Consider the following 27,714-nt stretch of genomic DNA (forward strand, 5'->3'; position numbering starts at 1 on the left):
CATGTTACTTGCCCTGTTGCTTTTCGTCTCGTCACAAACTCCTTACACTATTTATAATTTAAGTTGGAATTAATGCATTTAATTAATATGTTAGTTTAAGTTAAGAGCTCATTTATTAAGTGATGTCTCATTACACTTAAAAATTCTAATTTAATTATACTAAAAAATAAATCCCAAATTTACGGCATAAAATGAAAAGTGCGAGTAACATGGGACAAATGGAGTATGTAATTATTACATTCGACTTTCTTAGGAACATGATTATATACTATTTTCATACACAATAGTAAAACTATTGCAATGATAACACAAAAAGTGAAATTAAAAGAAGAAAAAGGGCCAAAAAAAGCAATGCATTGTAGAAACTACAAACCAAAAAATTGATAATGATAGTGTAGGGGCATTTGTATACACGCATGATAAGCTTGCGCGTACAACTCTTTCATTTTTATCTTATTCTTTACATGAGCATTAAAGGACCTCAAATTAGTGAGTTGCATATGAATTAGACTTATGTACTCTATTCATGTGTAGAATCGGTATTTTATAGTATGTCCGAAACACTCGCAACAACCGGACCACAAATTAATTTAAACATATATTGCTCATGATCCCACCAATTACTTATTTAATTTATAGTTTGTTTTTTTTATTTCAATATTTTCATATGTTTTAAAACAAAAAACTATAAATAAAATGCATACTTAAAATTAAAAAAATACATATTTAAAATAAAACATTATATAATTATTAAATAATAACAAAAAATAATTAAATGAAGAATTAAGTGAAAAAGTAGAGAAGACAATGAAAATTTTGTGAAAATCCGAATCACAAAATTGACACATGGATCAAAGTGAGTGGTAAGTTTTACTCGCCTTGATCACACTATAGTCTGCATAAATCGCTCATGCCCCGATCCACGGCTCGCTTCCAATCCCCCGCAACATATGTGTCAAGGCCACGTATCAAGTCCAACCCAAAATTGACACATCACTACAAAAAACTAATCTTTTAAGGACACGAAAATTGAGATGCAATTACTATTATTTGAAATTTATTTTAAAATAATCATAATATATGATGCAAAAGAAAATATCCATAAGTTGAGAACAAATTATCTTTAATTTTTGTTTTTTAGTATGCTTTTATTTATGTTCTCTAATTTTAGTTGAGACACCAACAATAAGGATATTTTATAGAGTGTTGATGATATAGTTAAGCACACAAATTAGTGTCCTTAATAACATTAAAAAATGTCCCGAGCCTTTTTTTAATTGTAGTGCATGGATAAATGTGAGGGGCTAGTTTCAGTCGGTCTGGATCACACTATACTCTACATAAATGGCCGGTCCACGGCTCACCTTGCTAACCCCCCTCAGCGCATATACCAAGGCCATGCATTGAACATGTCCTAAGAGCATCTCCAGTGGTTCTGGACATGCAATAGCCCTCCCATAGCCTTGTCACTGCCACATCATCAGCACTAAAATCATTCTGTCACATCATCTGGACATGCAACTGGACATGCAATAGCCCAACCACATCACTCAATTATGAAAAATAAACAATTAATAATCACAAAAAATACGGAATTAAATATACGACACATATACGCGGAATGAAAATGACGTCCAAAGCGCGTATGTATATTGTTTCAAAAAATTTTAAAAAAAATAAAAATCTGACGTCGGTATGACGCCGATCCGGGGCCTACAATGGCGTCGTGCGGATCGGCGTGAGAATCTGCGTCAGTCCAAGAATCGGTGTGGGCACGCCAATTTTGACGCCGATTTCGCCGACGCCGGCTGCAATGGTTCGACGTCAGTACCGGCGTCCGCGAAAAATCGGCGTGCCGGTGCCGACGCCGCCATTGGAGATGCTCTAATGTCTAATGATTTATGTTTATCCTATAATAATGATGTTTTAAATTCCGACTTATTGATTGAACAAGAAGTGTGATAGGAGGTGAACTTATCTTCATTCTTCATATAAAAAATAACACAAATAAAAATATAGTAAAAAAATTCAAAAGAATAAAAGAAGAAAAGAATAAAAAGGAATATATTCTTCAACTTTATTATTTATTCTCAAGTCCTCGATTCTTTCCGGCTATTGCACTCCTCCCCTTTGCTTCTGTCCATTGCACTCCCACTCATTAAATAGAATCTTAATACACATGATTACGAAATTAATTCTTTGTCAATTAGGGAAATTAATTGGTTAAAAATCGAAACTTTCGTGTGCTTTTTTATGGAACATTATTAGTGTTAAATTTTCTGATAATGAGTGAGAGGGAAAATCCAAAGTAGAAGAAAACAAAATCAGATGACGAATTAAATTCAAAAATATATATGTATATGTCGACGTCTCTGTTGTGTTCTTCTCTCTCCGCAGTAATTTTCAATTTTGTTTAATTAATGGCATAAACACGAATCTAGTAGATATATACACACACAAGGCACGTATATGTATCGATACACACGCAAAACAACACAGATATCAACAGAGAAAGTTCTGATCTTGTTCCATCTTCTCCCTCCATCTCTCCGTTTGGAATATTATGTAACGCACATAATTTACCTGTGTATAGTTGAGAATTTAAACCGGGGCAGTTTTGTTCTTGCCCCAAGATTGGATTCTTTCAAAAATTGGTGTTTATCTTGAGTGGAATTGGAGGTTTATGTTTGGATACAGTGAGAATTTAGTTGGGATTGTGAGATATTTGGGAGTTAATTGAAAGGGATTGGTGATGGGGAATAAATTGGGGAGGAGGAGGCAGGTGGTTGATGAGAAGTACACTAGGCCTCAGGGGTTGTACCAACACAGAGATGTGGATCATAAGAAGCTTCGGAAGCTGATTCTTGACTCGAAGCTGGCGCCTTGCTACCCTGGTGATGATGATTCTGCCTGTGACCTCGAGGAGTGCCCCATTTGCTTCTTGGTTTGTGTTCTTCATTTTTTTTCTTTTAATTTGTAGAGATATTGTTTGATTTTATTTTGTTCTGCTCTGGTTCTCTGAAATGAAAATGTAGTGGGATTATGTTAGGATGAAATTGGGGAAATTGACTCTTTTGAAAAGAGTTAAGAATGTGTAATGTAATGGAAATTGGATAAAGGTTTTCTCACAAGCATTGCTGATATGGAACTTGAATTTGATTGTTATAATTACTGTATAGTTGGGTAATTGCTTGGAATAATAAGTGGATTATGTTTGGATAGTTGCTTTCATCTATGAATTTGGAGTTGTGTGATACTTGTTTCAGTCTTGATGACCGATGGTTTGCTGTAGCGTTTCTGGTATAATGCGTAGTAGGTTGTAATTTGAAGTAGTCTACAAGAATTGTTAATGGTGAAACTTGAATTTGATTGTTATCTTTATTATAGTTTGGTAATAGCTTGAAACAATTAGTGAATTATGTTTCAACAATTGCTTTAATCTATAAATTTGGAGGCATGTGACACTTGTTTCAGTCTTGATGAATGATAGTTTGTTGTAGCGTTTATTATATAATGCTTAATAGCCTGTCTTTTTCTAAGTGAGATGCCTGTCATTTAATGCATATCCTTCTTGGTTTTGAATGGAATGAACTAGTTTACATGAATTGTTAATGGGGAACTTGAATTTGATTGTTATCCTTGTTGTAGTTAGGTGATAGTTTGAAACAATAAGTGGATTATGTTTCAATACTTGCTTTGATCTATAAATTTGGAATTTTGCCATAGCTGTTCAGTCATGATGACCGATTGTTTGTAGTGTTTCTTGTATAATGTGTGATAAGTTGTCTTTTTCTATGCGAGATGATGCCTGTTGTTTAATGTATATCTTTCTTGGTGTTGGGTGTTTTCAGTACTATCCAAGTCTTAATCGGTCGAGATGCTGCACGAAGGGCATTTGTACAGGTGTAGATTCTTGCTTGTTTCTTAGTTCAATTAAATGGTCTTCCTTTTTTATTTGTCCTGTTAAGTGACGAATGTTCAAATTTTTTTCTTGTGTTTTTTTATTTTGCTAAACTGCACCCTCTTTTTTAGAGTGTTTTTTGCAGATGAAGACCCCCAATTCGACGCGGCCTACACAGTATCCTTAGTTTCATAGATTTCAGTTTGGTCAGAGTTGTTTGTGTTGTTCCCTTTGAAACAGAGAAAAGGAAAGGAGAGATTGCATGTCTATGAGTTGGATGTTACACCTAACTGAGTCAAACCGCACGGAACACACACACACAGAGACAATCAAAAACATATCATAACTGTATTTGCTCAAGGAAAGTTGTGTTTGAATTTGTTACATGTAAAGTTTTTCAGCTTGTGCTTGTCTTAACTGTTAAAGGTGTCCATTCTGCAAAACCTCAAATTATGCTGTGGAATACCGAGGTGTTAAGACGAAGGAGGAGAAAAGCATAGAACAACTTGTAAGAGTGGTGGTTTACTGTTGATCTGCAGTGTTAACTTGCTAGGTTTTTTGGTAGTCTTGAACACACTCATTAGTCATCACTGAAATGTTCACAATAATTTGCACCTACAGGAAGAACAACGAGTCATTGAGGCCAAAATAAGGATGAGGCATCAAGAAATTCAGGATGAAGAAAAGTTTATGAAACTAAGAGAAATAAGCTCGTCTAGCAGTATGAGAGCACCAACTGAGGTTGAATATCGCTCGACCCAAGGTAACTGATCTAAGCTGCTTGCAGCATATATTGATTTCTTGCTCGTGTAATCATTGTGCTTTTCCTGTACACAGCGCCCACTTCTGTTTCTGCTATAGAATCTGAAGAAATTACTGCTTCACATGAGTCCAGTGAAACTTCAGCAATAAGACCACCACAACGCCAAAGGCAGACTAGGTATGGGCATTTCTCTTGTTGATAGCTTGATCTATTTAGAAGAACCCATTGCTATTTGTAGTTATTCGCACATTTGGAATTTTCAGAAAGTGTCCTGATTATCATATGGTTTTTTCCAACCTGCAACTATGAAATTAGTGGTTGCTACTTAGAGATTTAGTGGATGGTTGAACATGTGACAGAAATTTCATGTGTTAATTTTCTTTTAAATCTGAATGCAGGGAGGATGAATTTGACCTAGATCTTGAGGACATCATGGTTATGGAAGCAATTTGGCTGTCTATTCAGGTGCTGTTTTTCGACATTTCAGTTTACAATTAATCTCATAAATTTGCTCTTGAGGAGCCAGAGCTCTGCATTATTTGTATATACTATACCATACGTATTTGCCAATCTTGGATATTCTCTAGTTCCATGCCATTATGGAGTTCCAATGCATGATTATGAAATCCAATATCTACTGAAATATACCCCGTCCCTTCTATATACACAATTCCCAAACTCATATTTTCAATCATCTAATTACTAGTGTTTTTCAGTATACAACTGAACCATTTGAATGGAGCCCACATTGTAAAATCATGGCAAATCTAATTTCTTGGTAGGACATCCTTTCATGAGAACGTATATATATATATATATATATATATATATAGGGTTTTGATTCATGCAAAACCATTCTTAATACAAAAATGCAGAACCAAGCATACATAAGTCATTTTTAGGTCATTGTAAGCTTATTTTTACGTCATTATAGTAAGGATGACATGAAATGATCTTAACATGACCTCAAATCCAAAGTTTATAATATGATCTAAAACTGCTTTACAATGACCCTCCGTGTTTTTGTTTAATTATTGACCATTGGATTGTCAAATCTCATGGTTAGGATTTGGTCTGGATTTTGTATTGAGATCAAGTTTTGTATTGATCATTTTCCTATATATATATATATATATATATATATAAGGAAAGAAGTTATTGCTTCATATTTTCATCTTCAAACCTATATACCTTGAATGAATCATCCAAATCTGTTCTTAGTTTTACACGAAAACCAACGACGTGCTTTACTTTCAACACAAATTTAACTCTCATTTCAAGATTTTTTTTTGTTTAAGAATTAGTTTTTGGTTTATTGGGAATGTTTCACTTTTGTTAATTCGGGTACATCTTCATGTGGGTCTGATTAGTATATTGGATCCTGAATTGGGATACACTAATAAGGCAATGTGATATACTCACTTGAGTTTTCAACTGTATGTCCTCGATGATTATATAGGAAAATGGGAGGCATCAAGATCTATCTTACAGTGATGCAGTTCAGTCAGGAGAATACATTGTAGACAATCGCAGCTCATTAGCAGAAATAGTTCCGGCAGCTGGATCATCGTCGTCCCCCTCTGGTGGTCTTGCTTGCGCTATCGCAGCCCTTGCTGAACGTCAGCAGGTCAGCGGAGGGACCCCTACCAGCTATGGCGCTGACATGTCTGAATACAACGTGTCTGGGAGCAGCAAGTATTCCAACGGTGAGGGGCAGGAATCTGAAAATTATTTTCCCGCAGAGAGTGGCACTATGGTATCACCCGACAGCCAGCTGGCAATGACCGGGGATGCTGGAGAATGGGCTGATCATCGATCTCAAATGGCTGAAGTAGGAACTAGTTACGGAGGCTCTGATGAATTTGGGGATGCTGGCAGTCCCTCTGTCCCCCAGGAAGACGAGAACCACAACAGCGTTCAACCTGTCGCAGGATCAATAATTCCCGAGAGTTTTGAGGAGCAAATGATGTTAGCCATGGCTGTTTCACTGGCTGAGGCTCGAGCAAGGACTAGTACTCCGGGAGTAGCTTGGCACTAGCTCGTGAGGTCAGTCAAACGAAACCTCTTCGGTTGAACTGCTTAGTAGATAGAATATGTTTGCTGATTGCACTTTTGTCTTCATAGATAGGCTGGGACTGGAGGGTGGCTCGCACGTCGTGATGTTGACCGTGTGAATCACAGGTTATCGTTCATTGGGTTCGTTTTCCTCATACCTAGAGAAATATCTTGTGAGCATCTCCATGTTTGGCTGCACAGCCGAGGACTCGATAGGGAGAGTTTACTACGTTAATTCCGAACTTGAGGCCGTTGTTTTCGATTATCTGGCTGGAAACAGTGCCATCTCTTGGGAGATGGATGCAGTGATTGTACATATAGATTTACACACACAAGTATATCAGTGGTCTTTGAATTTGTGGTTTGGTATGGAGATGCTGCTGATTAGATATGTATGGGGAAGGAATAGTAGGTTTTCTTGTTCAAACAGGCAGATTCTTTTAGTATGTGATTTTATTTCTTTTCTTTTTGGTTGCAATTGTGTTTTACATTGGTAGTTCTCATTTGATGTTCGAAGTGGACCGTCGTAGCCCAACTCCTTGTCAGGTTGAGGCCATCTCGACCCAAGCCCACATAAAGTGAGCCGGGCTGAGTTTGTATATGCCTATAATAATGCAATAATTAATTGCACCTAATTCAATAGTTCAAAAATTAGGTATTATGCGTGAATTAAATTATTAAAAATTCTACAGTAGATCTAGCCGTTCCTAAATAAAGGGAAAATAGTATCTACATTAAAAGTCAACTTTTCAATTTATTTTTATATCAATTGTTATTTTGGTCGGGTCAGATTTCAATTCCTTCATTAATTAATTCAAAGCCTATTGATTTCTAAATTATAAGTAATTATTAATTTATTCCATAGTAATGATTTATATAAAATCAAAATAATAAATCATCGAAATGTGTAAGAATTCAAAATTGAGAATAAGAACTATTGAAATTTAAATTCAAAACGGATTAGTTTCCAAACAGAATCTTAGTAAGCAAATAAACAAAGTTTTATATATATATATATATATAAATTTTTCATATAATAACCAAATTTTAATCAATTTTCACATATGGACATTTTGCAATGGAAACACACTAACCCTAGATATTATAAGGTCTTCTAAAATTTGCAAAAAAAGTTTGTTTAAGTACTAAGTATTTCTTTAATAAGTGAAGTTTTCTTATTATATATAGTGTAATAATACTATTGTAAGTTTTAAATTCATTTGAAGTTCTACAGATATCAGCCTATTGAAAACACAACCAAAAAATTAATCAAATTATATTTTCACTGTTTATAAGGTTATAAGTCTGCATGCAATAAGAGAAGTCACTATGTACATTATTCCATAATGTGATCTCTTATTGTTGGACTATTTATAATGAAGACTTGGTTGGCGAGTGGCAAAGTGCAAACAGTGTATCTAAAACCTAGCAATCAATATCATAATTACTCCCAATTAAAATATGGAATTCACACACCTATTAATAAACACATGCATCCTCATCAATGGAAGCATCACCAAACCATGGTTTCTCTTCAATCTTCCTTCACGGCACTCGCCACCCCTCCCCCCCAAACCCTCCCACCTCCCCACCACCAATGCACGGAGGAGCCACCGCTTTAACATCTCCTGCAGCAGCAGCGATGGCGGCGGCATAGACCGCCGCAACATGCTGCTCGGGTTAGGCGGTCTGTACGGCGCCAGCAACCTCATCTCTGGCCAGAGAGCCCGAGCCGACCCGATCCTACCTCCCGACCTCAGCAAGTGAGACACCACCGGCGCCACCACCACCAAGGACGGGCAGACAGTGAGCCTCGACGTCAACTGCTGCCCGCCCTACACCGACGTGCAGTCTGACTATGGGCCCTACGATCAGGCCAACATCCATTGCGCTTACTGCAATGGGCCCTACGATCAGCCGGACCACCCTGGCACTGATATCTAGGTTAGTAGCAAACTGGAGGGGCTTAAGCTTCTACCATTTTTTTATTTTTCTAATTTTTAATTGTATTGAAATTGTTAGAAACCATCTCTAGTAGTATTAACTAAATTAAATTTAAAAATGACTAATTTTTCTAAAAAGTTACTAATAAGGAAATAAAATAATAAAAATATTACTCCCTCCGTCCCAGATAATTTGTCCCATTTTTTTTTATTTCGGTCCGTCTCATATAGTTTGTCCAATTTCACTTTTTACCATTTTTGGTAGTGGACCTCATATTCGACTAACTCATTTCTACTCACATTTTATTATAAAACTAATATATAAAAGTAGGACCTACATTTCACTAACTTTTTCAACTTACTTTTCATTACATTTCTTAAAACCCGTGTCCGGTCAAAGTGAGACGAATTATCCGGGACGGAGGGAGTATTTTAAGTATGACACTCCTAGTTTTAGAATATAACCCTCCGTCCTACAATAATTGTCACTCTCATTATGGGCACGGGTTTTAAGAAATGTAAATAAAGGTTGGTTGAAAAAGTTAGTGGAATGCGAAACCCACTTTTATATTGGCTTTATAATAAAATGTGAGTGAATTGAGTTAGTGGAATGTGTGATCAACTTACCATTTATGGTAAAAATGAAGTGTGACAATTATTGTGAGATGGACCGGAATGGAAAAGAGTGACAATTATTGTGGGATGGAGGGAGTAATTAGCTTTTTAAAAATGAGATATTGACATAAACTGATAGGGTTGTGATCAATTGAGATTTTTAGCCTAATTGAGAATTGAGATGCATTATTAGCCACTCATCCACAACATTTTCAAAATGTCAACTGCAAGTAGATTATGTCAACTAGGGGGTATTATGTCAACACAGGTCAATAGCCTGCATATAAAATGTCAACAACTAATAGTAAAATGTCAACACCTTGTCAACAACTTGTATAAAGTGTCAACAACTTATTTTTCCGCCATTTTAGAAATGAAATGACTATAATACCCCTAGTTGACATAATCTACTTGCAGTTGACATTTCGAAAATATCGTGTGGCTGAAAATGCATATCAATTCTCAATTAAGCTAAAAAATCTGAACCTAACAGGACCCTAAACTGATATTTCCGAATCAACAAACTAATATTGAGTAAATAAATTGATATATTTTATGATATAAACTGATGCAGTATTAATGTATTTTTAAACTGATATAGTTCTATATTATTAATTTATGAAAGACTAAAGGTTCATTTTGGTCCTTAACATAATGCGATTTTATGATTTTGGTCCAAAACATTATCTTTTGAATTATTCGGTCCCTCACAAATAAAAACGGGTCACATTTGGTCCGAATTTGACGGAACTGTTAAAATTTAACAGTCAACGAATCTTAATTCGATTTTGACCGGATTAAGTGAATTTTTATTCTTTTCCAAAAAATTATAATTTTATTTGAAATTATTTTTAACAAAATGGAACAATTGAACAACACCCCCAAATTGAAACACATGCTCAGATCCCTCTGCCCTCAAAGAAAATCACAACACAAAATTGAACAGAAAATTTGAGCTCCCTCTCCTTCAGGTATCGTCAACCTCTCTCTCAAACAAGATGCCCAATTCACCGCTGCAGGATAGACTTCGTGATTGCACCAGTCGACTGATTTAAGCGGCAATCATCGCCGGTCAGGGCCGTCCTCCGTGTCCGCGCAATGCCGGAAACGCGGCGCTGCTGCTGGGCGCTCGACGCTGTCGCCGCAACAGCCCCGATTCCACCCCGAAGACACTGTTGACGCTGGGCCGATTCTTGATTCATTTATATCCGATTCTTAATTCGGGTTGCTTCGATTTATTCGATTAGTAGGTTGATTACAGATTATGGGTGGATGCAGTATGAACTCGAATTTGGGTGGATGAAGTATACCTTCAATGACGGATGGTAAACAAATTGGTTTAACAAAAAGAATGGTGGCTTCTGCTCTCTTCAATGACGGATGGTAAACAAATTGGTTTAACAAATTGAATGAGGAATTGTGAAGAAAGAGGCGTCGGTTCATTTGTTTTAATTTTGTTAAAACATTTTATGTTTTAATTTATTTTTGTAATAAATATTATTAACTTAAAATTTTTATTTTTTTAGTTTTGGATTAATTAAATATTAGACATTAATAAAACATAATTATTAACTTAATCCGGTCAAATCGAATTAAGATTTGTTGACCGTTAAATTTTAATAGTTCCGTCAAATTCGGACCAAATGTAACCCGTTTTTATTTGTGAGGGACCGAATAATTCAAAAGATAATGTTTTGGACCAAAATCATAAAATCGCAATATGTTAAGGAGCCTTTGTCCTAGCGGCAAGGGACTTACATATTATTGCAAGATGTGCCGAGTTCGAGCCCTCTTCACATCAGTTGTAATTTTCATCAGTTGTAATTTCCTCCTATCTATAGTAGAAGAGTTTATTTGTAATTTCCTCCCTTATATAGGAGTTAATTTTAAAAAATAAAAAAATGGGCCTTTATGAAAATGTTCTGCTATAACTTATAATCCATCTCATTAGTAGTATTACTGAATAAAGTCCCTACCAACAATTTTTTTATTCTGTCAAAGGTCCACAACTCCTGGCTCTTTTTCCCGTTCCACCGATGGTACCTCTTCTTCTTCGAGAGGATCCTCGGGAGCCTCATCGACGACCCCACCTTCGCCATACCCTATTGGAACTGGGACAACCCTCGGGGCATGTTCATGCCCGAGATGTTCACCATCCCGGGCACCCCCGCCTACGACGCCAACCGCAACCGGGACCACCTCCCGAACGCCGTCGTCGACCTCACCTTGAGGAGCGGCATCACCGACCCGATCCAGCTCATCAACAACAACTTCACCATCATGTACAACGAAATGATCGGCACCCGGCCTCCGCCATGGGCCAGCCCTACCGAGACGGCGACGCCCCCCACAACTACTCGTTGTCGGGGACCCCAACAACGAGTACCACGAGGACATGGGCAACTTCTACTCGGCCGGGCGGGACCCGCTCTTCTACTGCCACCACGCTAACGTCGACAGGATGTGGACCCTTTGGAAGGACATCCCCGCCGACTACTCGAAAGACATCACCGACACGGATTTCTTGAAATCCGCTTTCATGTTCTACGACGAGAACAAGAATCTCGTCCGCGTCACTGTTGCTGACTTCCTCGACTACAAGAAAATGGGATACGAGTATGAACCGGGCAATACTCCGTGGATGAACTACCGGCCGCAGAAGAGGGCGGTTCCGGCCAATATCCGGAACCTCGCCAAGACGGCGCAGGCTCCGGACAAGACCTCATTCCCTCTCACTCTCAACAAGATTGTCAAGGTGATACAAATATATTTTCCATTTCATTTAATTTATACTACTGCTATTTTGTCTGAACTCTTTCTTTCTTTATTAGCTGAACATTTTAATTTTAGAAACTTTTTTCACTCTAATAAGGTGAGATATATTCTCCACTAACCATACTTTAAAATTTTTTTCTATCTATATGTCTCTTACTTTACCAATTATGCATTAAAACTGATGTCGAATCAAATGTTCTTACTTTATTTCTCATACGTATCACAAGGTGGTTGTGGCGAAGCCAAGCAAGGGGAAGGCGGACGAGGTCCTCGTGATCGAGGACATCGTCACCGACAACACCAAGCTCATCAAGTTCGATGTGTTCGTCGACGACGAGGACGAGAAGCCCGAGGAGGTCGACCGGGCTGAGTATGCCGGGGCGTTTACGCAGCTGCGGCACAGGGTGAAGGCGAAGGAGAGCACTGGAAACCTACGGTTGAAATTGAAGGAGCTCTATGAGAACATTAATATCGCCGATGATGATCGCGTTGCCGTCACCATTGTTCCGACGATCAACGGCGACGCTGTCACAATTGGTGGTATTAAGATCGTCCCCCGACTTGATTGATTTCCATTTCTTCGTGTGTTTTGTGTGGCTGAATAAGCCTTTGATTCTGTTCGAATAAAAAATGATTCCAATCTGTTTCTTTGGATCTGGAAGTTGATGTGTAATATTTTGGACTTTTCAAATGCATTTCAATTTTCTAATAAAATGATTTTACTTTACGATTCACGTATTAATTTATTGTATGCAGACAATTATCAATATATTACAAAAAATGAATTAACAAAGTTATCACGTGATTCATATTTTATAGTATTAATTAATACTATCAAATTAACCTCTCCAGCCCAGAGACACTCTAACTGTTCGATGAAATGTTCAGCAGAATCTCGGTTTGCAAGAAGTGCTCAAGTGTTCGATGCAACGCCACATAATATTGTAACCGTAAATCATGAATTTGGGGAAACGATATTTCTCCAGTGTTGATGGTGGATTTGTTGGATGTAAATGACATATCAATGATCGGTTACTCATTAAAGGATATTCTTATGCACTCAAACCTGTTTGATGAAATGCCCAAGAGAAACTTGATCGTCCGAATCTCTGATGGGGATCTATATCCAACCCAGCTCACTCATTTTCCTGTGATGGGAATCAATATCCATCTATTATTAATCACTATAATACACAGCATTTTTTAACATTTTTGAGACGTGTTTCTGATAAGTTTATGAGACCATGCTGATGAATCAAACCCTAATTTTGTAAAGATTTTGTTTTTTTATTTTTATTTCCTTACCAGCATCTGAGACGCGTTTCGGATAAGTTTATGAGATACGTTTCTGATAAGTTTATGAGACAATGCTTATTAATCAAAACCTAATTTTGTTAAGCAGTATCCGTTTTATTTTAGTCTTTGATTCCTTTCCTTGAATCATTCAATCTCAATCCCTATATATATAATATTATATCATTAACATTTACTACTACTAAACATTACTTGATCATTACATTAAGAGGAATGGCTAGTGATGCTGAAAGCACGAGCAATGGGAGGGTGTCCAATCGCGAATCCGCGAAAAGGCTTCGGACGAATAAGCAGGAGCGGGTGCGCGAGCTGATCAGAGAAGAGGCCCTGCTGAAGGAGGAAAATGAGAAGCTGCGCCAGAGGATTGAAGCCGTGACTCGGAAGCACTTCGTCCGTGAGTGCTACAATAATGTGCTGAGGGCTCGAATGGCTGAACTCGCCGACCGCCTTAAGTGGCTTAATTCATTGCTTCAGGATATCTCTAAGGTGACCGGCCTCGCCATTGAGATTCCGGGTGAATTGCTCCAGCCCGGTTCAGTCTGCCCCTGATACGTTACGATGTTAGGGTCAACGCCATTTTACGGAAGATAACTATCTTTGTTCTTATCATAGTCTGTTATTTAGTTTGTTAACTTTCTCTTTGCTACTAGTTATTATATTTTGTTATTTATCTTATTTTACTTTCTCTCAACTTTACCTATTTATTACTCCCTTCGTACACGAAAAATAGGGCACTTTGTGAATGACACGGATTTTAACGTAGAATTGATAAAGTAAGAGAGAAGGGAAAAGTAAGAGAGAAGTAGTGTTAGTGGAATGCGGGGTTCATATTATTAGTAAGGGAGAAGGGAAAAAAGTAAGAGAGAATTGTTGAATACTTTTCTTTTTTTGAATGTGCCATATTTTTCGTGGATAACAAAAATGGCAAATGTGTCTTATTTTTCGTGGACAGATGGAATATTATTTTTGCAAAATGAATGCGAAAAAGGAAGTGTGACAAACTATCTGATACGAAGGGAGTACTAGTTAATGGATGATTTAAGATTCTTACTGAAATAGAACTTTTTATATTGATCTCTCTCCCAATTACTACAAAACATTTTTGAACATTTTTAAGAGTGAAGATTCTAATGCAAAATAAAATAGTTCATTGGTTCTAATAAAAGTAGCATTTTACTTTTGGGGAAGCTTGTGTTTGATACATAAACTAGTAGTAGAGTTCAATAAATTTGTAATCTTGTGTAAAAAGCTTTTCTGAATGAGCTATTTAAGGCTATTCACAATGGGGCGGACGAAGCGCGGACGATAGGGCATCATCTGCGTCATCGTCCGCCCACTGTGGGCGACGCGGACGATGGCGTGGGTGATGCAACGCGTTTTAGTTCTTTTTTTTTAATTCGAAAATTTTGTGAAGTGTACGGATCCGGCTCATGCCGAGCGCCTCCAGAGGTGGAGTGATGAGTTGAGCCGGAAGTTGGGGCTTTTGTAGGATAGTCATTTTTTTAAATTTCTAACTCGTGTAACCTTTTTTTAATCAATGAATTTTTTGTCGTTCTTTTAGTTAATCGTTGTGTTTTTTTAATAAGTTTGCATTTATATATTTGAAAACATTTAAATTAAATAACAAAACAACAGTAAAATACTTAGGGCGCCCCATTCTGGATGGCCTAATGGAACGACTGAAAAAAGTAAAACAAACCACTTTTATTAGGACAAAACAAAAACTTCGAGCGCTACTTGTCAATGTCATCCTTTAGGAATTAGGATAAACAAATCACAAAATTTCTAATTTTAGTTAAAATTAGTACTCTTTAATTTTAACTGTATTTCCATATAATCTTGTGTATTGACACCAAATCACAACTACTGGTTAAGATCCATTAAAATATTCGAATCCTATTTTCATAATCAGGAAAGCCAAATCTTACACTACGTTTCATCCATTATAACAAGATATCTCCTAAACTGAAAAATATTTGTATATTTGTCCTGTCTACCAGTTCAATAGATGGTCAAATAAAAGGTTTATCACAAAATTATGCAGAAAACAAGCCCAAAATCGTACCATTAAGAGAGAGAATGTATTTAAATGTAATAATAGAAAGACTTAGTTCATTCTAAAGTTCAATCTCAGTTCATTCTTAAGTTCAATCTCAGTTCATTCTTAAGTTCAATCTCAGTTCATTCTTCTAATGAGCTCGTTTATGTAATCTTCACGGTTGCCAGCATCTCCACCTTCAACATAGTGGTTTCTCTTCCTCTCGAGGCCACCCAAGGGGGCCGATAGTTGGAATGGCCAGATGAAGTTGTTAGCCTCCTTAAAGTGAGGGCCAACCGTCAGGATCTCGTGGATAAGATCTTCAATGCAGATAATGCCATGTTTGCCAAGTGTCTGTAACATAAATCAGCATTGGTGAAATACATAAAGAACAGTACTAATGTAGAAGCTTTTCTTCCCAGAAATGGAAATTAACAAACCTGTTCAATGATTGAGTTATCTGTCAATGCAATGCGCTGCTTGTTGACCTTACCGAACCCCCTCTTGTATATTAATTCTCTCACACTCTTTAAGTTGGGGTACCTGAGAGAGTGAATCTAGTTGATCTGCATACTTGATAAACAAACTGTTGAGAGTCCATGGTATTCAGAAGTTTACCCAAAAGTAACGTATGGCTCGACCCTGTGCAGCATATTCACTGTTGCCGTGTTAACTTTTAGGAACACTCCATTAAAAATCTGTATCCAGAAGTTTGAACTCATCAGTGTCATAGCGTGAAATAAGATCACAAGTCAAGGACAGTACTAAAACAAAAAGAGGGTCGAACAAGAGATATATAAACACTCGATCAGATCAGCATGCACATTAATCAGTATCAGAAAACAACAATTCTTAGCTTTCACAGTGCGGACAATAAATTCCTTGAATCACTAAGGGAACTTTAAGTCTGTAACATAATATGAAGTGCCCGATTTTCAGTAAGTTCTGTCACTAAAATTTCACAAAAAAGCTACCTATCTAATTGCCAACCTCAAGAAATTGATCATAAACACTGACTAAAGATAATAACGGCCATGAAGCCAATATCTTATAGAAATGTAAAAGAACATTAAAGAGATGCGTCATCACCTGACGTAGACGGAGCAGCTGCATAATCTTCTTTGTCGTTGGATGCATCGCGTTAATACTGAGTGATCAAGCCAGAAGATGTGTAAGTTAGACTATATCAATCATACAAGACCAATCCAACCACTCCATATAACACACCTACATACCCACGAATACGAATGATGAACAGCAGCTTAGCTTCTGGGTTCACATAGAACCCTCCTTTCAACCTCGCCTCACGCTTCAACTGAATGAGCTCCCTTTCCTAAGCACAACAAAAAGAAACAAGTTAAGAAGCGACCATATAGTAACATACACCACAGCAGCAAGTCTCTCGTAAAGCACCTGTGCTGCGTACTCCTTGGCGTACTCCTTAGCTCTGTTGTAAATCAGCTTCCTGTTTGCCGATTTCTTTTCCTTGAGAGCTGCAACCTCCTGCTTCTTGGCCAAGGCCCATTCCTCAGTTCTCTTCTGTTTCTTCAAAACAGACTCCGGAACAATCTGTCCTCCCTTCTCAGCCATCCTACACATATACCAAAACTCAGCTCCTCACTTCTTCCAATTACTAACAACAGCCAATGCATAAATAACACTTTCCTTTCGTCTTTTCCCCAATTAATAGGTACAATATTCAATTTAGAATTTCAGCAAATAAAAAATACAGCCTTATAAAATCTATGATCAAAACAAAACCAGAAATCATCAACATAAAGCTACATATAAATTTCTACTTCACTAAAACAAATTATATGGAGACGAATACCCGCATTAAAATCAGAGTGAATCACAACCTTCACAAAATGTACAAACGGAGAAACATAAATCTATCTGTTCAGCTCAATCAATTATTCATATACACACGCTATAAATTAAAACAGACTGAGAATTACGTGAAGAGATTGAAATGAGCTTACGGTGGCGTTCGATGAAGCCCGGTGGCGTGGCGTGGCGTGGCGTGGCGTGGCGTGGGGTGGGTAAGGGGGTGGGGAAGAGAGAGACTGATTCCAGCACTTCAGCTATATTAAAACTAGGGTTAGCATGTCCAACTGTTTAGCTTTTGTTGGGCCTATTCACAAAATTATTTGGGCTTAGTTTGGGCTTTCATAAATGAATCCCTAAGTTTTCATATTTACATCGAGCAAAGGATCACTAGAATTGAGGGTGCTTAAATGGTTACATATTTAACGATTATAATATTCCCTTCGATATAATTATATACAGTATTAGTGGGATGCGTTAAAATGCTAATTTTTCTTAAATTGCTAACTCATTAACATAATGTATTAAAAATGTCAACACGATCACATTAAAATGTCAATACATATTTGTGTTGACATTTAAATACCAATGTCAACGTAATGTATTAAAATATTTGATATTTTTAATACATTGCATTGATAAGTTAACAAGTTAACAACTTAAGAAAAATTAGCAACGGATCACACCTCAAGCATTTGTTTAATAAGATCTTATGTAATGTTGTTTTATAAATTAAGTAATGATATTATTTTTATTTTTAAAAAATATATATTAAGTGGAGCACTATAATCATAATAATACTTTTATTTTATGGTTACATATTTAACTATTATAATATTTCCATCGATATAAAGTATTTGTTTTATAAATTAAAAAGAAAAATATACTTTAAGTGGGATAGTTTAAAAAGAAAAATATTTCATATTTAGGGACAGAATGAGTGTGTCAAATGATTAATGTTGATCGCCACAATAGTGTGATTCTAGTTCCATAGTCGAAGTGTACATGTAGTTTGTTAATAAGACATTTTCAATTCGATTAGAATCGAAATAACTGATTAAGCACTCAACTTTAACTGAGATCCAATAAATTTAATATGGAGTACAAAATTAATGAATTGTAAATGAATATATCCAACATGGATGTGATATTAGATACATTTAAATATACAGTGTATCAATAAATCATTTTAAGTGTCTCTTTTATCTCTTACATCACAACAAAGCGCCTCACTTAGAAACAACTGAAATACATTTTGCAAAACAAACCTTTTCCCCAACATGGTATATGGGAAAATTGCCCAAAGCTTGAACACTTAGCAAAAACATGAGTACGCAAAGTGGTTCTTTTTCGTCACGTAAGATGATATGAATTCTTCCGGAGCTGCCGTCGGGGTAGGAATATCCGCAGGCACAAGTATCTGAGTCTTGCCGGAAGCTATTCTCTTTCCGGCAACATTGGCATAAAAGAGCCCGGATATTGCCGGAACGAAAACATCACTCTCCGAGCAAATGTAGTAGTCTATCACCTTCTCGAATTCAGTAGTGTCCGAGTTCAGGAACTTTTCTTTGTTCTCCATGGGCATTATGGACTCCTACATCAGTTTAAAGAGAAAGGAAAGAAAAGTAATGTACCATCAAAATTTGTATCTAGATCAAGAATCAAATGAGCTTCTTTAAGATGAAATTCATACCTTTGTATAAGTTTTTGGGAAGAAGTCCTTCAGAGCATCGAGGCTGCTATGCCATTTCGTTTGGGTCACGTACACCGTGGTATCCTTCTCAAAGCCCAGCTTCCTCAAAAAGAAAGCTATATCTTGTGGACTGTAGCAACTTTTGGATCCAGAGCCACCATTCTTGTGACAACCCTTTTTCTCAAGTATATCGACCCTCAAGTCAATCGCCACGAACTGTCCGTTTGACTTCTTACTGAGGGTCTTGAGGCGGTCAATCATGGAGTCAACAACTTCACGGACTTCTGTCTGAGGCTCCAGCGTCCCAAACATGGCTAAACACGTAACAGAGTCCGTGTCGGTCCTCTCTTTATCTTTTTTCATGTTAACTGATGGGAAGTAGGTTACGAGCCTTATGTTTCCCTTGGTTTTGAAAACTGTTTCGATATTCTCAGCAATGTATTCTTCAGTAACGCGATTAGGGACCTTCACTACTGCAAGATTACGAGCTGATATCTTAGGCTGAGATTTGACACCTTTGACCACTCCATCGAGGCTTGTAACGAATTTATCAACATCATAGACATCACCGAAGTTCCTGAAACACTGTACTAAGTCAATATTCATATTTCAGCTAGTATATGGAGTACTTTTTGACATCTTCCAAGCATGCAACAGTTTACAATGAAACTATTTGTGCTTCATCATCTTACCTTCTATCACCGGGTTCACTTCCTCTAATATCCGGGATCACAAGTGTCGCTCGTAGTTGTCTTGCAATAACTACAGCATCAGCAATCTGATGAAGATTATAACCAGAAATGAGCAAGCAATAGAAAAGAAGAAATGAAGCTTTTTGTCAGAGAAGCAGCAGAATCCCCAATACTTGCAAATCATGAAGCATTTAATATGGGTGCCAAATTAATCCTGATAAATCTATATCCAGGATAACTACAGCACATCAACCTATCATAGTTATATGCTACCAGTTTAAGCAATGGTTTAGTTAATGGTATACCTTTTCAAATATAGAAGCTGACTCCTCAACATGAATGCCAATAACTGATGCATTTATTGAGTGGGTTGGAAAGTACGAAAAAATATGGGAATTTGATTATGTAACTACAGACATCAAGGTCTCCGGCTAAGTATACGAAGCTACCTGAGAAACATGGTATTCTGGGCCGTTAGTGAGCGAGAAGGTGACATACCCTAGTGATTCATCAGCCTCCTCTGTTACCAAAACATCAAGTAAGACACATTCACAAAAAGTTCCAAATCTTTCAGAAATCTAATGAGCTTACCAAAAACCTCCTTCTTCCAACACGGCTTCAACGTCACACCATCCTCCTTCCAAGGCCCATCCGCCCCTTTTGCAACGCTAGCAATCGTATGCTCCACAGCCTTGCTCGTATCATGAACAGCTGGCTGTGCAAAGAGGAATATCAGCACATGAACAGAAAAAAGGACATACATTTTCATCAAAATGCAAAACAAAAACTATAAAAGCAAAAGCATCGTTTCCACAATTCCAATTTTCAACCGCTATTTGATAGTACACTTCTCAAGTGCATCACCACATAGCAAAATCAAAGTCAATGATGATCTGTATCTCCCTAAATCGAGACAAAAATCGAAAAATCTAATGCATCATTCCAAATATACATCACAAATCAAATCAACATACAAAACACCTCAATCCAATCCACACCTAACTACTCAATTCACCACAGAAATCTGCAATAAATTCCAAATCACGAATATCTAATCATCAAAACACCTCAACCCAATCAACACACACATCACATAACTAGCTAGCTCACGCCATTGCAACGATAGATCAAGCAATCAAATCAAACAGTAACTCAACTATGATCACAATTGACAATCAAAATCACACCTGAACCGTGTCGAAATGGTCGCGCTTGATCATGTCGCCGAGCATTACAAACATAGTCACCGTCAGCACCCCCGCCAGCACCTGCCTCGGATCCACACCCATTGCTTTCAGATCTCAGCCTCTCTCTCTCTCTCTCTACCAGTAGATATGAAAGTGAGTAGAGCAGCAGTGTGTCTTTATCCTTTTTGGCGCTTAACGGTAGTTTAATCGTCTTCTTCTGCCTCTGTTTATGTTTCTATCTATAATTATATCAATACGATAAACCCTTATTTATTTGAATAATCACCACGTCGTGATTGATTAATCATGGTGTAGGCTGTATATATAGATTTATACGCGCAGTGGCACCTCCAGTGTGTGTATTTTTTTCCACTGAGAGAGACCACCGACAGTTCTCCGAAAACGATTGGCCTCCTTAATCTCAGCATTAGTATCTCTTTTTTTGTCGGATACTTTCCTTTTTTTCTACAAAAAATAAATCGGAATATTAATATATAATGTTCATTAAAAGAGTTTTGATTGAAAGAATTTTGAAAATTCACACAATATTTTCAATTTGATATTGAAATTTTAATCTGTTTATAGTATTTTTATATAAATACTTGGATTTCAGCTCAAATTTGGGTGGCTGGTCAACTAATTTACCTTTTCACGTTATCATCAGCTACCTAATCAACCTAATCTTCAATGTTAGTAGGTACTCAATTATAACAGATTAAAGAATGAGAAAAATTAAAAATAGCATTTACATAATAATTTAATAACTACTATGAATTTAAATCAAGTTATACCTTATGCTTGATAATTAATATACTCCTACTATAAATTTATCTTGGGCTTATTTGGTCCAAAACTTAATAACGGCCCAAAGGATTTATAAAAGGGCCTTTTATGATTTAATATTTTAAACTCGTTGAAACTACTTAATTCAATTTTATACCCAATAACAACTATCGGGAAAAGAATATTTTTATTATTTGTGTGGAAGGATTATTCCCTGAAAATTTACTTAATTTTAAAAATATTAAAATAGTTCAATGTATATATTAATAATTATTAATCTATTATATTAATATAAATAAAAGATCAAACGATCATCTGTAATAATTATAAAATTATTGTGCATACCATTTTGAATAAGAGAGTTGTTCTTAAATAGATAAATAAATAAAAAATTTAAAAGATCATGTTATAGAGTCATATATTCAAATCTGAAGCCTTTTGCCTTTGCAATTTGCTATTTCATTGAAAGGCGAAATACACAGATAATAACCACCACCCTCAACACCAAATTGAGCTAAAGACGACACCACTCGGAAGAATGTAAAAAGGATAAAGGTTAAGAACAACTCACCACTTCTGGAGAACACCAAAAGCTAAAGAATTCAAGAGATTAGGCAATTGGAAGCCAAAATAATACTCCCTCCGTCCCGGACTACTCGCACATTTCCTTTTCGGCACGGAGATTAAGGAATGAGTGTATAGCAAAGTCAACAATTGCGGCTGTAGGTGATAATTTTTACTAAAAATGGAAAGAGTGCAAATAACTTGGGACGCCGTATCTTTTACAATATAGAGTCATGAACTAGACGCATGACTGTTAAGGACTTAAATCCCTAACCAGTTGTAGAACAGAGAACAACTATGAAGAGATAAATCTGGCGCCAGTGAGGGTCGGCGGAGGACGAATCTGGGCGGCTGTGCGCGGGTTCCAACCCGTCGAGCAACGGCTACAGATCAGATATACGTTTCCGGCTGTGCGCGGAGAGATTCCGTCGGGCAGCTGGTAGCGTAAGGAATTAGGGATTCAAAGAATCACACGTGGACTTGGCCAAAATAATATTGTATTCATTGAATGAATATTATGGAAGACTCCACACATATTTATAATATGTGTGGATACAAAAAAGATATGTTAAATCCCTATAATATCTAAACAAAATAATAAAAGAAGATATGTTAAATCCCTATGATATCTAAACAAAATAATTATAATAGAAGAGAGTTAGGATCGTATCAATGACTCTATACTTTTCATGATGTTTCATTTTCCATTATTTATAAACCAATTAAATAGACTTTGATAAAACTAATTAGGAATCCTCATTTCCCTTATTCTCTTCATCTCCATGTGCATTACCGATAGACGTCACCACGGTTCCGGAACCGGCGGTTCACGGTTCGGAACCGCCGGTTCCGGTTCAATAAATTGATGAACCTGAACCGGCCCGGCCAAGGTGTGGCGGTTCCGGTTCGTGAACCGTGGAACCGCCGGTTCAAGTGAACCGTGGAACCGCCGGTGATTGGCCGGTTCCGGGCCGGTTCGGCCGGTTCGGCGGTTCGTTTTGATTTTTTTTTTTTTTGCATTTTGTAAATTGTAATTCAAGTTTAAAATGTAAAAAAACTTGCGTAAATAACATTAGAATGAAGCGATGTACAAATGTAATTTTATTGATACAAATTACAACTTCAAAATTACAAATTACAACTTTAAAATTACAAATTACAAGTTAAAATTTACAAATTACAACATAAAAATTAGAAATTACAACTTCAAAATTATAAATTACAAAAGACTTAAAGTCTTCATTACAATTTACAAAATTACATATTCGAAATAAAGGGGAGAAAAAAGAAATAAAGGAAAAGGACTTGAGCTCAACTTAAATTTAAACTTAAATTTAAAATTTAAGTTGAAATATAAGTTGAGATGCCTACGTATCCTCAATGCTCAATTGCATTTTGGAATCAAAGTCCACGTAGTTCTCTTACCTTGCTTACCTATTTGGCTTGATCGGAAGTATTGGCGCCTACTCTTCTTCGTCGGGGAAGTAGTCTTGGTTGGGTTGTACTACTAGTTTGTCCCAATCCGGTTCTTGGTCTCTAATTTCGGCGGAGCACCAATCATCAAGTAACATGGTGGCTTCCATGTTTTGTCCGGTGAGCCTACTTCTTCGGTCGTCCAAGACGTTGCCTCCAACACTAAAGGCGGACTCGACGGCGACAGTGGAAGCCGGAACCGAAAAGATCTCCTTGGCCATTGATGCAAGGATGGGAAAATCTTTCTCGTGTGAAGACCACCAATCTAGGACGTCGATTTGTTGGGGAACGGGACCTCCTTCTTCCTCATTGAATGAAAAGTGTGAGTCTAAATATAAATCTAACTCACTTACCGAATGTGCCGTCCTTCCTCCGCTGCTGAAGGCGTATAGGTCCGCCAATTGGGATTGGGTGTCGGGGTCATCAACTTGGAAGAAGCCAAAGTTCTGTGTTTGACGGGGGGGTCTAGGTCGAACTTGGTGGGTAGTGTTGTACTTGACTTCGTAATCGTGAAAGAGAGACCGCAAGTCGAACTCAAAATTTCTTTGGAGGCTTGGGAGGTGGGGGAGGTTTATTTGGAATGTTTGGGCAAGGTTTATGTAGTTGTCGTCGTCGTCAGTTTGCAAAGCTCGGAGTGGTTCAAGATCAATAGAAGTTAAACTGTTGTAATAAAATTCTAAAATTTTGAAAGTACCAACTAGTTTCCACTTTGGATCCAAAACTTTGGCAAGCAAAAAAACTGTTGGGATCTCATTGAAATACTTGAGCCATTTTTCAACCATGTAATATAAAACACACATAAGCTCAAGATTGTTTGCGGAATTTTTCATTGCAGTTTTAAAACCAAGTGATATGATCATGCAATGTTCTAAAACACGAACGGATGTGCAATAATACACACCCGATAACTCCATAGTTGCACTTCGAAAATTTTTGAATAATTTAAATAAACTCAGGCTTTGTTCCCAACAAGAAGATGTTAGATATAAATCATCAATAGGGTAAGTTCTATAAAAATCAACTAAATAGTCTATATGCTCCATTGTAGATTGCAACATGTCATATGTAGAGTTCCATCTAGTAGAAACGTCTAAAGTAAACTTTGTGTACCTTATTTTCTTCGAGTGGCAATACTTCTTCCACGCCTTGCCAATTTGAGGCTTCCAGTGGATCAAGGATACAGCTGTAGTAATAGGTTGAATATGTCTTTGCCATAAAGACAAAGCATCTTGTACACATAAGTTTAAAATATGACAAATACATCGTTGATGAAAATACTTACCACTTATCACCGGGGAGCAAGCCGCAATTAAATCGGATATACTTGCGGTGTTGGCGGTTGCGTTATCAAAACCAACCGAAAATATCTTGTTGCATAACTCATACTCATTCAAAACTTGAATAATTAAAGAAGCAATTGCTTGTGCGGTGTGTGGGGAAGGAAATTGTCTAAAACCAATCAAACGTTTATTTAAAGACCAACTATTGTCTATAAAATGACAAGAAATACCCATGTAAGAATTTCGTTGGAAAGAATCCGTCCACACATCGGAGCAAATATTAACTTTGTGCCCCAAGGTGGATAGACTCTTTGCAATTTCCATTTTTTTTTCAAAATACTGCCGGTTGTTAGATCTTTGAGCAGTAGAGGGGGGAATTCTTTTTGCAGCAACTTTAAAAGCTTGTTGCATAGTCATTTCATATTTTCTGTCATTAAAAAAATTGAACGGCAAATGTTTCATTGCCGCCCATCTTACCATGGTATCGGTAGTATTTTTGGGATCGTATTTAAATAGTGGCGTACCTGTTTGAGACGATGAGCCGGCGGGGAAGTTGATTTGGGTTTGGGATCTAGAATGCCCAAATTCCACGGGGTGTTTTGCCTTCAAATGGCGTGTGAGAGTACCATATCCCCCACCGATTACAAATGGATAGACTTTATCGCAATAGTTGCAATAAGCTTTGAACTCGCCTGTCTCCACGGTAGTGGTCGAATCATCAGGATTAGAAATTACCACCGGGACCTTCTTGTAATGTTTGGTGAAGATGTTGGATTTCAACTTTGGAGGCATCTTCTTCTTTTGTCTCCCGGAAGGAGGAGGAGCTTCGGCCTCCTCGTCATTTTCGCCAACTTGGCCGGCGCTAGAAGGTGGGAATTGATGCGATCCATCGTCGCCTTCGTCCGATGATAGATTCACATCGTATTCGAAATGCGAATCCGAATGTGGCTCTTCGTCGCCGAGGGTGGCAAGTAACAAGGCCGCATTTCGATCTTCTTCCTCCTACGAGAATTATACACATTAAAACATATCATATAACATATTAAAACATATTAAAACTTACTAAAACATATTAAAACATATAAAACTTACTAAAACATATTAAAACATATTAAAACATATTAAAACATATTAACATATTAAAACTTACTAAAACATATTAAAACTTATAACATATAAATCAAAGGAAGGACCACGCTGAGGCATTCCACAATAGGCCATCTTGCACAAGGATATAAGAAAAGGCGGTAGTCCGCACATAATCTTTTTCCGAGCAAGTATACCAAATGGTGCTCTCAAATTAAAGACTTATCATATAACATATTAAAACATATTAAAACTTACTAACATATTAAAACTTATATCATATAACATAATAAAACATATTAAAAAACTACTAACATATTAAAACTTATTATAACATATTAACATAGTAAAACATTTAATTTAGAAGTTTAGAACTTACTTGTAATCGAAGAGCGGCTCGCCTTCCCACCTCCTCCGCAACTTGTGCTCTAGAAGGGGCACGACGACGACGAGAGTCACTTTGATCTTGGGCAATTCCCTTGCCCCGATCACCACCACGACGAGATGAAGACATGATATTATGGAAATTGGAAGTAGAGAATAGAGAGTAGTGTTTATGTGATATTAACGTAAACAAGAACAACGTGAGTAAATTATGAGCGCAAATAACGTAAACAACTTGAGAGAAAGAGGATGGAGAATAGAGAAATTGAGATTGAGAGAGAAATTCTTATCAACACAAGAATGGGGTAAGTAGAAAATGAAGATGAGGGGGTATTTATAGGGGAAAAATGTGATTAAAAAAAGAAAAAAAAAAAGAAAAAATTTCAAATTTTTGAAATCCGGCGGAACCGCCGGTTTACCGCCGGAACCGCCGGTTTACTCGTTGAACCGCCGGTTTTTGGTCAGAAACCGCCGGTTTCGTCAACGGTTTTCTGACAAAAACCGGCGGTTTCTGACCCGGTTTCTGAAAAGGCTACGTCTAGGCCGGTGGTAGCCTGAAAAGGTGTCGGAACCGGAGAACCGCCGGTTCGGAACCGCCGGTTCCGGTGAAAACCGGCGGTTCGGAACCGCCGGTTACGGTTCGCAAATTTCATGAACCTGAACCGTCGGAACCGCCGGTTCCGGTCACGGTTCGGAACCGCCGCCGACGGTTCCGGTTCCGGTTCGGAACCGCCGGTGACGGTTCCGGGCCGGTTCAGCCGGGCCGGTTCGGTTTGGTGATGTCTAATTACCGATGGAGGTAATAAGCTGTTTTATCAATCTTTCTTGCTAATTGTGCCTATATTCTCGTTTTGTTTACCTTCTCATCTTTCGTTTGATGGTTTGCAGGTCGCGGGTAGCTTGGACTTCCTACACAAACCAACTTGGGTATACATCATCAATTAGATTGAGGATGTTTTTGATGAAATTTAAGGTTTATCAGAATTCTTGAGTTTGGTTAGGAAGTTAGAATGAAAACAGTCTTCCTAGCTTCATTTAACAAGCTACAGTCAGTTCTTACACATTTGTGTTAACAATAGACCAGATGAATATCAAAAAGTTATCTCCGCTGCTTAATTGCACCGATCAAAGGACGTGACCACCCGTCTTTCCAACCCCCACTCGCCACAAAGGCAGGCTGCACGCAGCGGCCTCAAGGCTATTTCTTTGGAAAAATCAATTATTTTTATTTTCAATAATCATTTATAAAATAATTTTAAATATTCATTTATGTATTTATTTTCTTTCTATTTTTTATTAATTATTAAAACCTACTACTTCCTCTGTTAGTTTTGGCACAAA

General features: G+C 37.3%; 4 protein-coding genes and 1 pseudogene across 6 annotated transcripts; 3 read left to right on the top strand and 2 right to left on the bottom strand.

Moving 5' to 3' along the window:
* The first annotated feature begins 2,281 nt into the window (after nt 1-2,281).
* On the top strand, nt 2,282-7,184 carry LOC121769364 (E3 ubiquitin-protein ligase DA2L-like). Of its 2 annotated transcripts, none has more exons than XM_042166151.1 (9): nt 2,282-2,944; nt 3,852-3,903; nt 4,033-4,078; nt 4,328-4,409; nt 4,523-4,664; nt 4,739-4,841; nt 5,063-5,129; nt 6,124-6,710; nt 6,793-7,184. In XM_042166151.1, the coding sequence occupies exons 1-8, from the start codon at nt 2,753-2,755 to the stop codon at nt 6,700-6,702; spliced, it is 1,263 nt and encodes a 420-aa protein (XP_042022085.1). In that variant the 5' UTR covers nt 2,282-2,752; the 3' UTR covers nt 6,703-6,710; nt 6,793-7,184. The 2 variants fall into 2 exon arrangements, with proteins under 2 accessions (XP_042022085.1, XP_042022084.1); XM_042166150.1 differs by having other exon boundaries at nt 2,285-2,944; nt 6,789-7,184.
* A 1,039-nt stretch (nt 7,185-8,223) lies between these two features.
* Nucleotides 8,224-12,727, top strand: LOC121768564 (annotated as a pseudogene).
* An 852-nt stretch (nt 12,728-13,579) lies between these two features.
* Nucleotides 13,580-13,915, top strand: LOC121768565 (bZIP transcription factor 53-like). The gene has a single exon (XM_042165100.1). It carries the CDS (start codon nt 13,580-13,582, stop codon nt 13,913-13,915), a length of 336 nt encoding a protein of 111 aa, XP_042021034.1.
* A 1,513-nt stretch (nt 13,916-15,428) lies between these two features.
* LOC121769437 (60S ribosomal protein L7-4-like) lies at nt 15,429-17,503 on the bottom strand. 2 transcript variants are annotated; one of them, XM_042166238.1, is made up of 7 exons: nt 17,387-17,503; nt 16,818-16,995; nt 16,640-16,737; nt 16,494-16,551; nt 16,023-16,102; nt 15,845-15,947; nt 15,429-15,758 (listed from the first exon to the last, which is right to left on the bottom strand). In XM_042166238.1, exons 2-7 carry the CDS (start codon nt 16,992-16,994, stop codon nt 15,543-15,545), a joined length of 732 nt encoding a protein of 243 aa, XP_042022172.1. In that variant the 5' UTR covers nt 16,995; nt 17,387-17,503; the 3' UTR covers nt 15,429-15,542. The 2 variants fall into 2 exon arrangements, with proteins under 2 accessions (XP_042022172.1, XP_042022173.1); XM_042166239.1 differs by having other exon boundaries at nt 17,363-17,488.
* Nucleotides 17,504-18,288: 785 nt separating this feature from the next.
* LOC121769157 (protein MANNAN SYNTHESIS-RELATED 2-like) lies at nt 18,289-21,099 on the bottom strand. Its single transcript, XM_042165868.1, has 6 exons — nt 20,804-21,099; nt 20,208-20,331; nt 20,066-20,136; nt 19,617-19,702; nt 18,925-19,501; nt 18,289-18,825 (listed from the first exon to the last, which is right to left on the bottom strand). Exons 1-6 carry the CDS (start codon nt 20,903-20,905, stop codon nt 18,547-18,549), a joined length of 1,239 nt encoding a protein of 412 aa, XP_042021802.1. The 5' UTR covers nt 20,906-21,099; the 3' UTR covers nt 18,289-18,546.
* Between the last annotated feature and the right edge of the window lie 6,615 nt (nt 21,100-27,714).

The sequence above is a fragment of the Salvia splendens genome, chromosome 15, assembly GCF_004379255.2.
Source record: "Salvia splendens isolate huo1 chromosome 15, SspV2, whole genome shotgun sequence".
In the NCBI taxonomy this organism is placed as follows: Eukaryota; Viridiplantae; Streptophyta; class Magnoliopsida; order Lamiales; family Lamiaceae; genus Salvia; species Salvia splendens.

What these genes read in the sequence shown, in the direction of transcription:
- LOC121769157 (XM_042165868.1), bottom strand. Translation starts at nt 20,905, where the DNA reads ATGGGTGTGGATCCGAGGCAGGTGCTGGCGGGGGTGCTGACGGTGACT. An exon ending in TTGGAAGAAGGAGGTTTTTG is followed by an intron (nt 20,137 to 20,207) that starts GTAAGCTCATTA and finishes TTTTGGTAACAG; the next exon opens with AGGAGGCTGATGAATCACTA. An exon ending in CAGAATACCATGTTTCTCAG is followed by an intron (nt 19,703 to 20,065) that starts GTAGCTTCGTAT and finishes AATCTTCATCAG; the next exon opens with ATTGCTGATGCTGTAGTTAT.
- LOC121769437 (XM_042166238.1), bottom strand. Translation starts at nt 16,994, where the DNA reads ATGGCTGAGAAGGGAGGACAGATTGTTCCGGAGTCTGTTTTGAAGAAA. An exon ending in GAGCCATACGTTACTTTTGG is followed by an intron (nt 15,948 to 16,022) that starts GTAAACTTCTGA and finishes TCACTCTCTCAG; the next exon opens with GTACCCCAACTTAAAGAGTG. An exon ending in ATAACTCAATCATTGAACAG is followed by an intron (nt 15,759 to 15,844) that starts GTTTGTTAATTT and finishes TTTATGTTACAG; the next exon opens with ACACTTGGCAAACATGGCAT.
- LOC121769364 (XM_042166151.1), top strand. Translation starts at nt 2,753, where the DNA reads ATGGGGAATAAATTGGGGAGGAGGAGGCAGGTGGTTGATGAGAAGTAC. An exon ending in CAACGCCAAAGGCAGACTAG is followed by an intron (nt 4,842 to 5,062) that starts GTATGGGCATTT and finishes ATCTGAATGCAG; the next exon opens with GGAGGATGAATTTGACCTAG. An exon ending in CAATTTGGCTGTCTATTCAG is followed by an intron (nt 5,130 to 6,123) that starts GTGCTGTTTTTC and finishes ATGATTATATAG; the next exon opens with GAAAATGGGAGGCATCAAGA.
- LOC121768565 (XM_042165100.1), top strand. Translation starts at nt 13,580, where the DNA reads ATGGCTAGTGATGCTGAAAGCACGAGCAATGGGAGGGTGTCCAATCGC.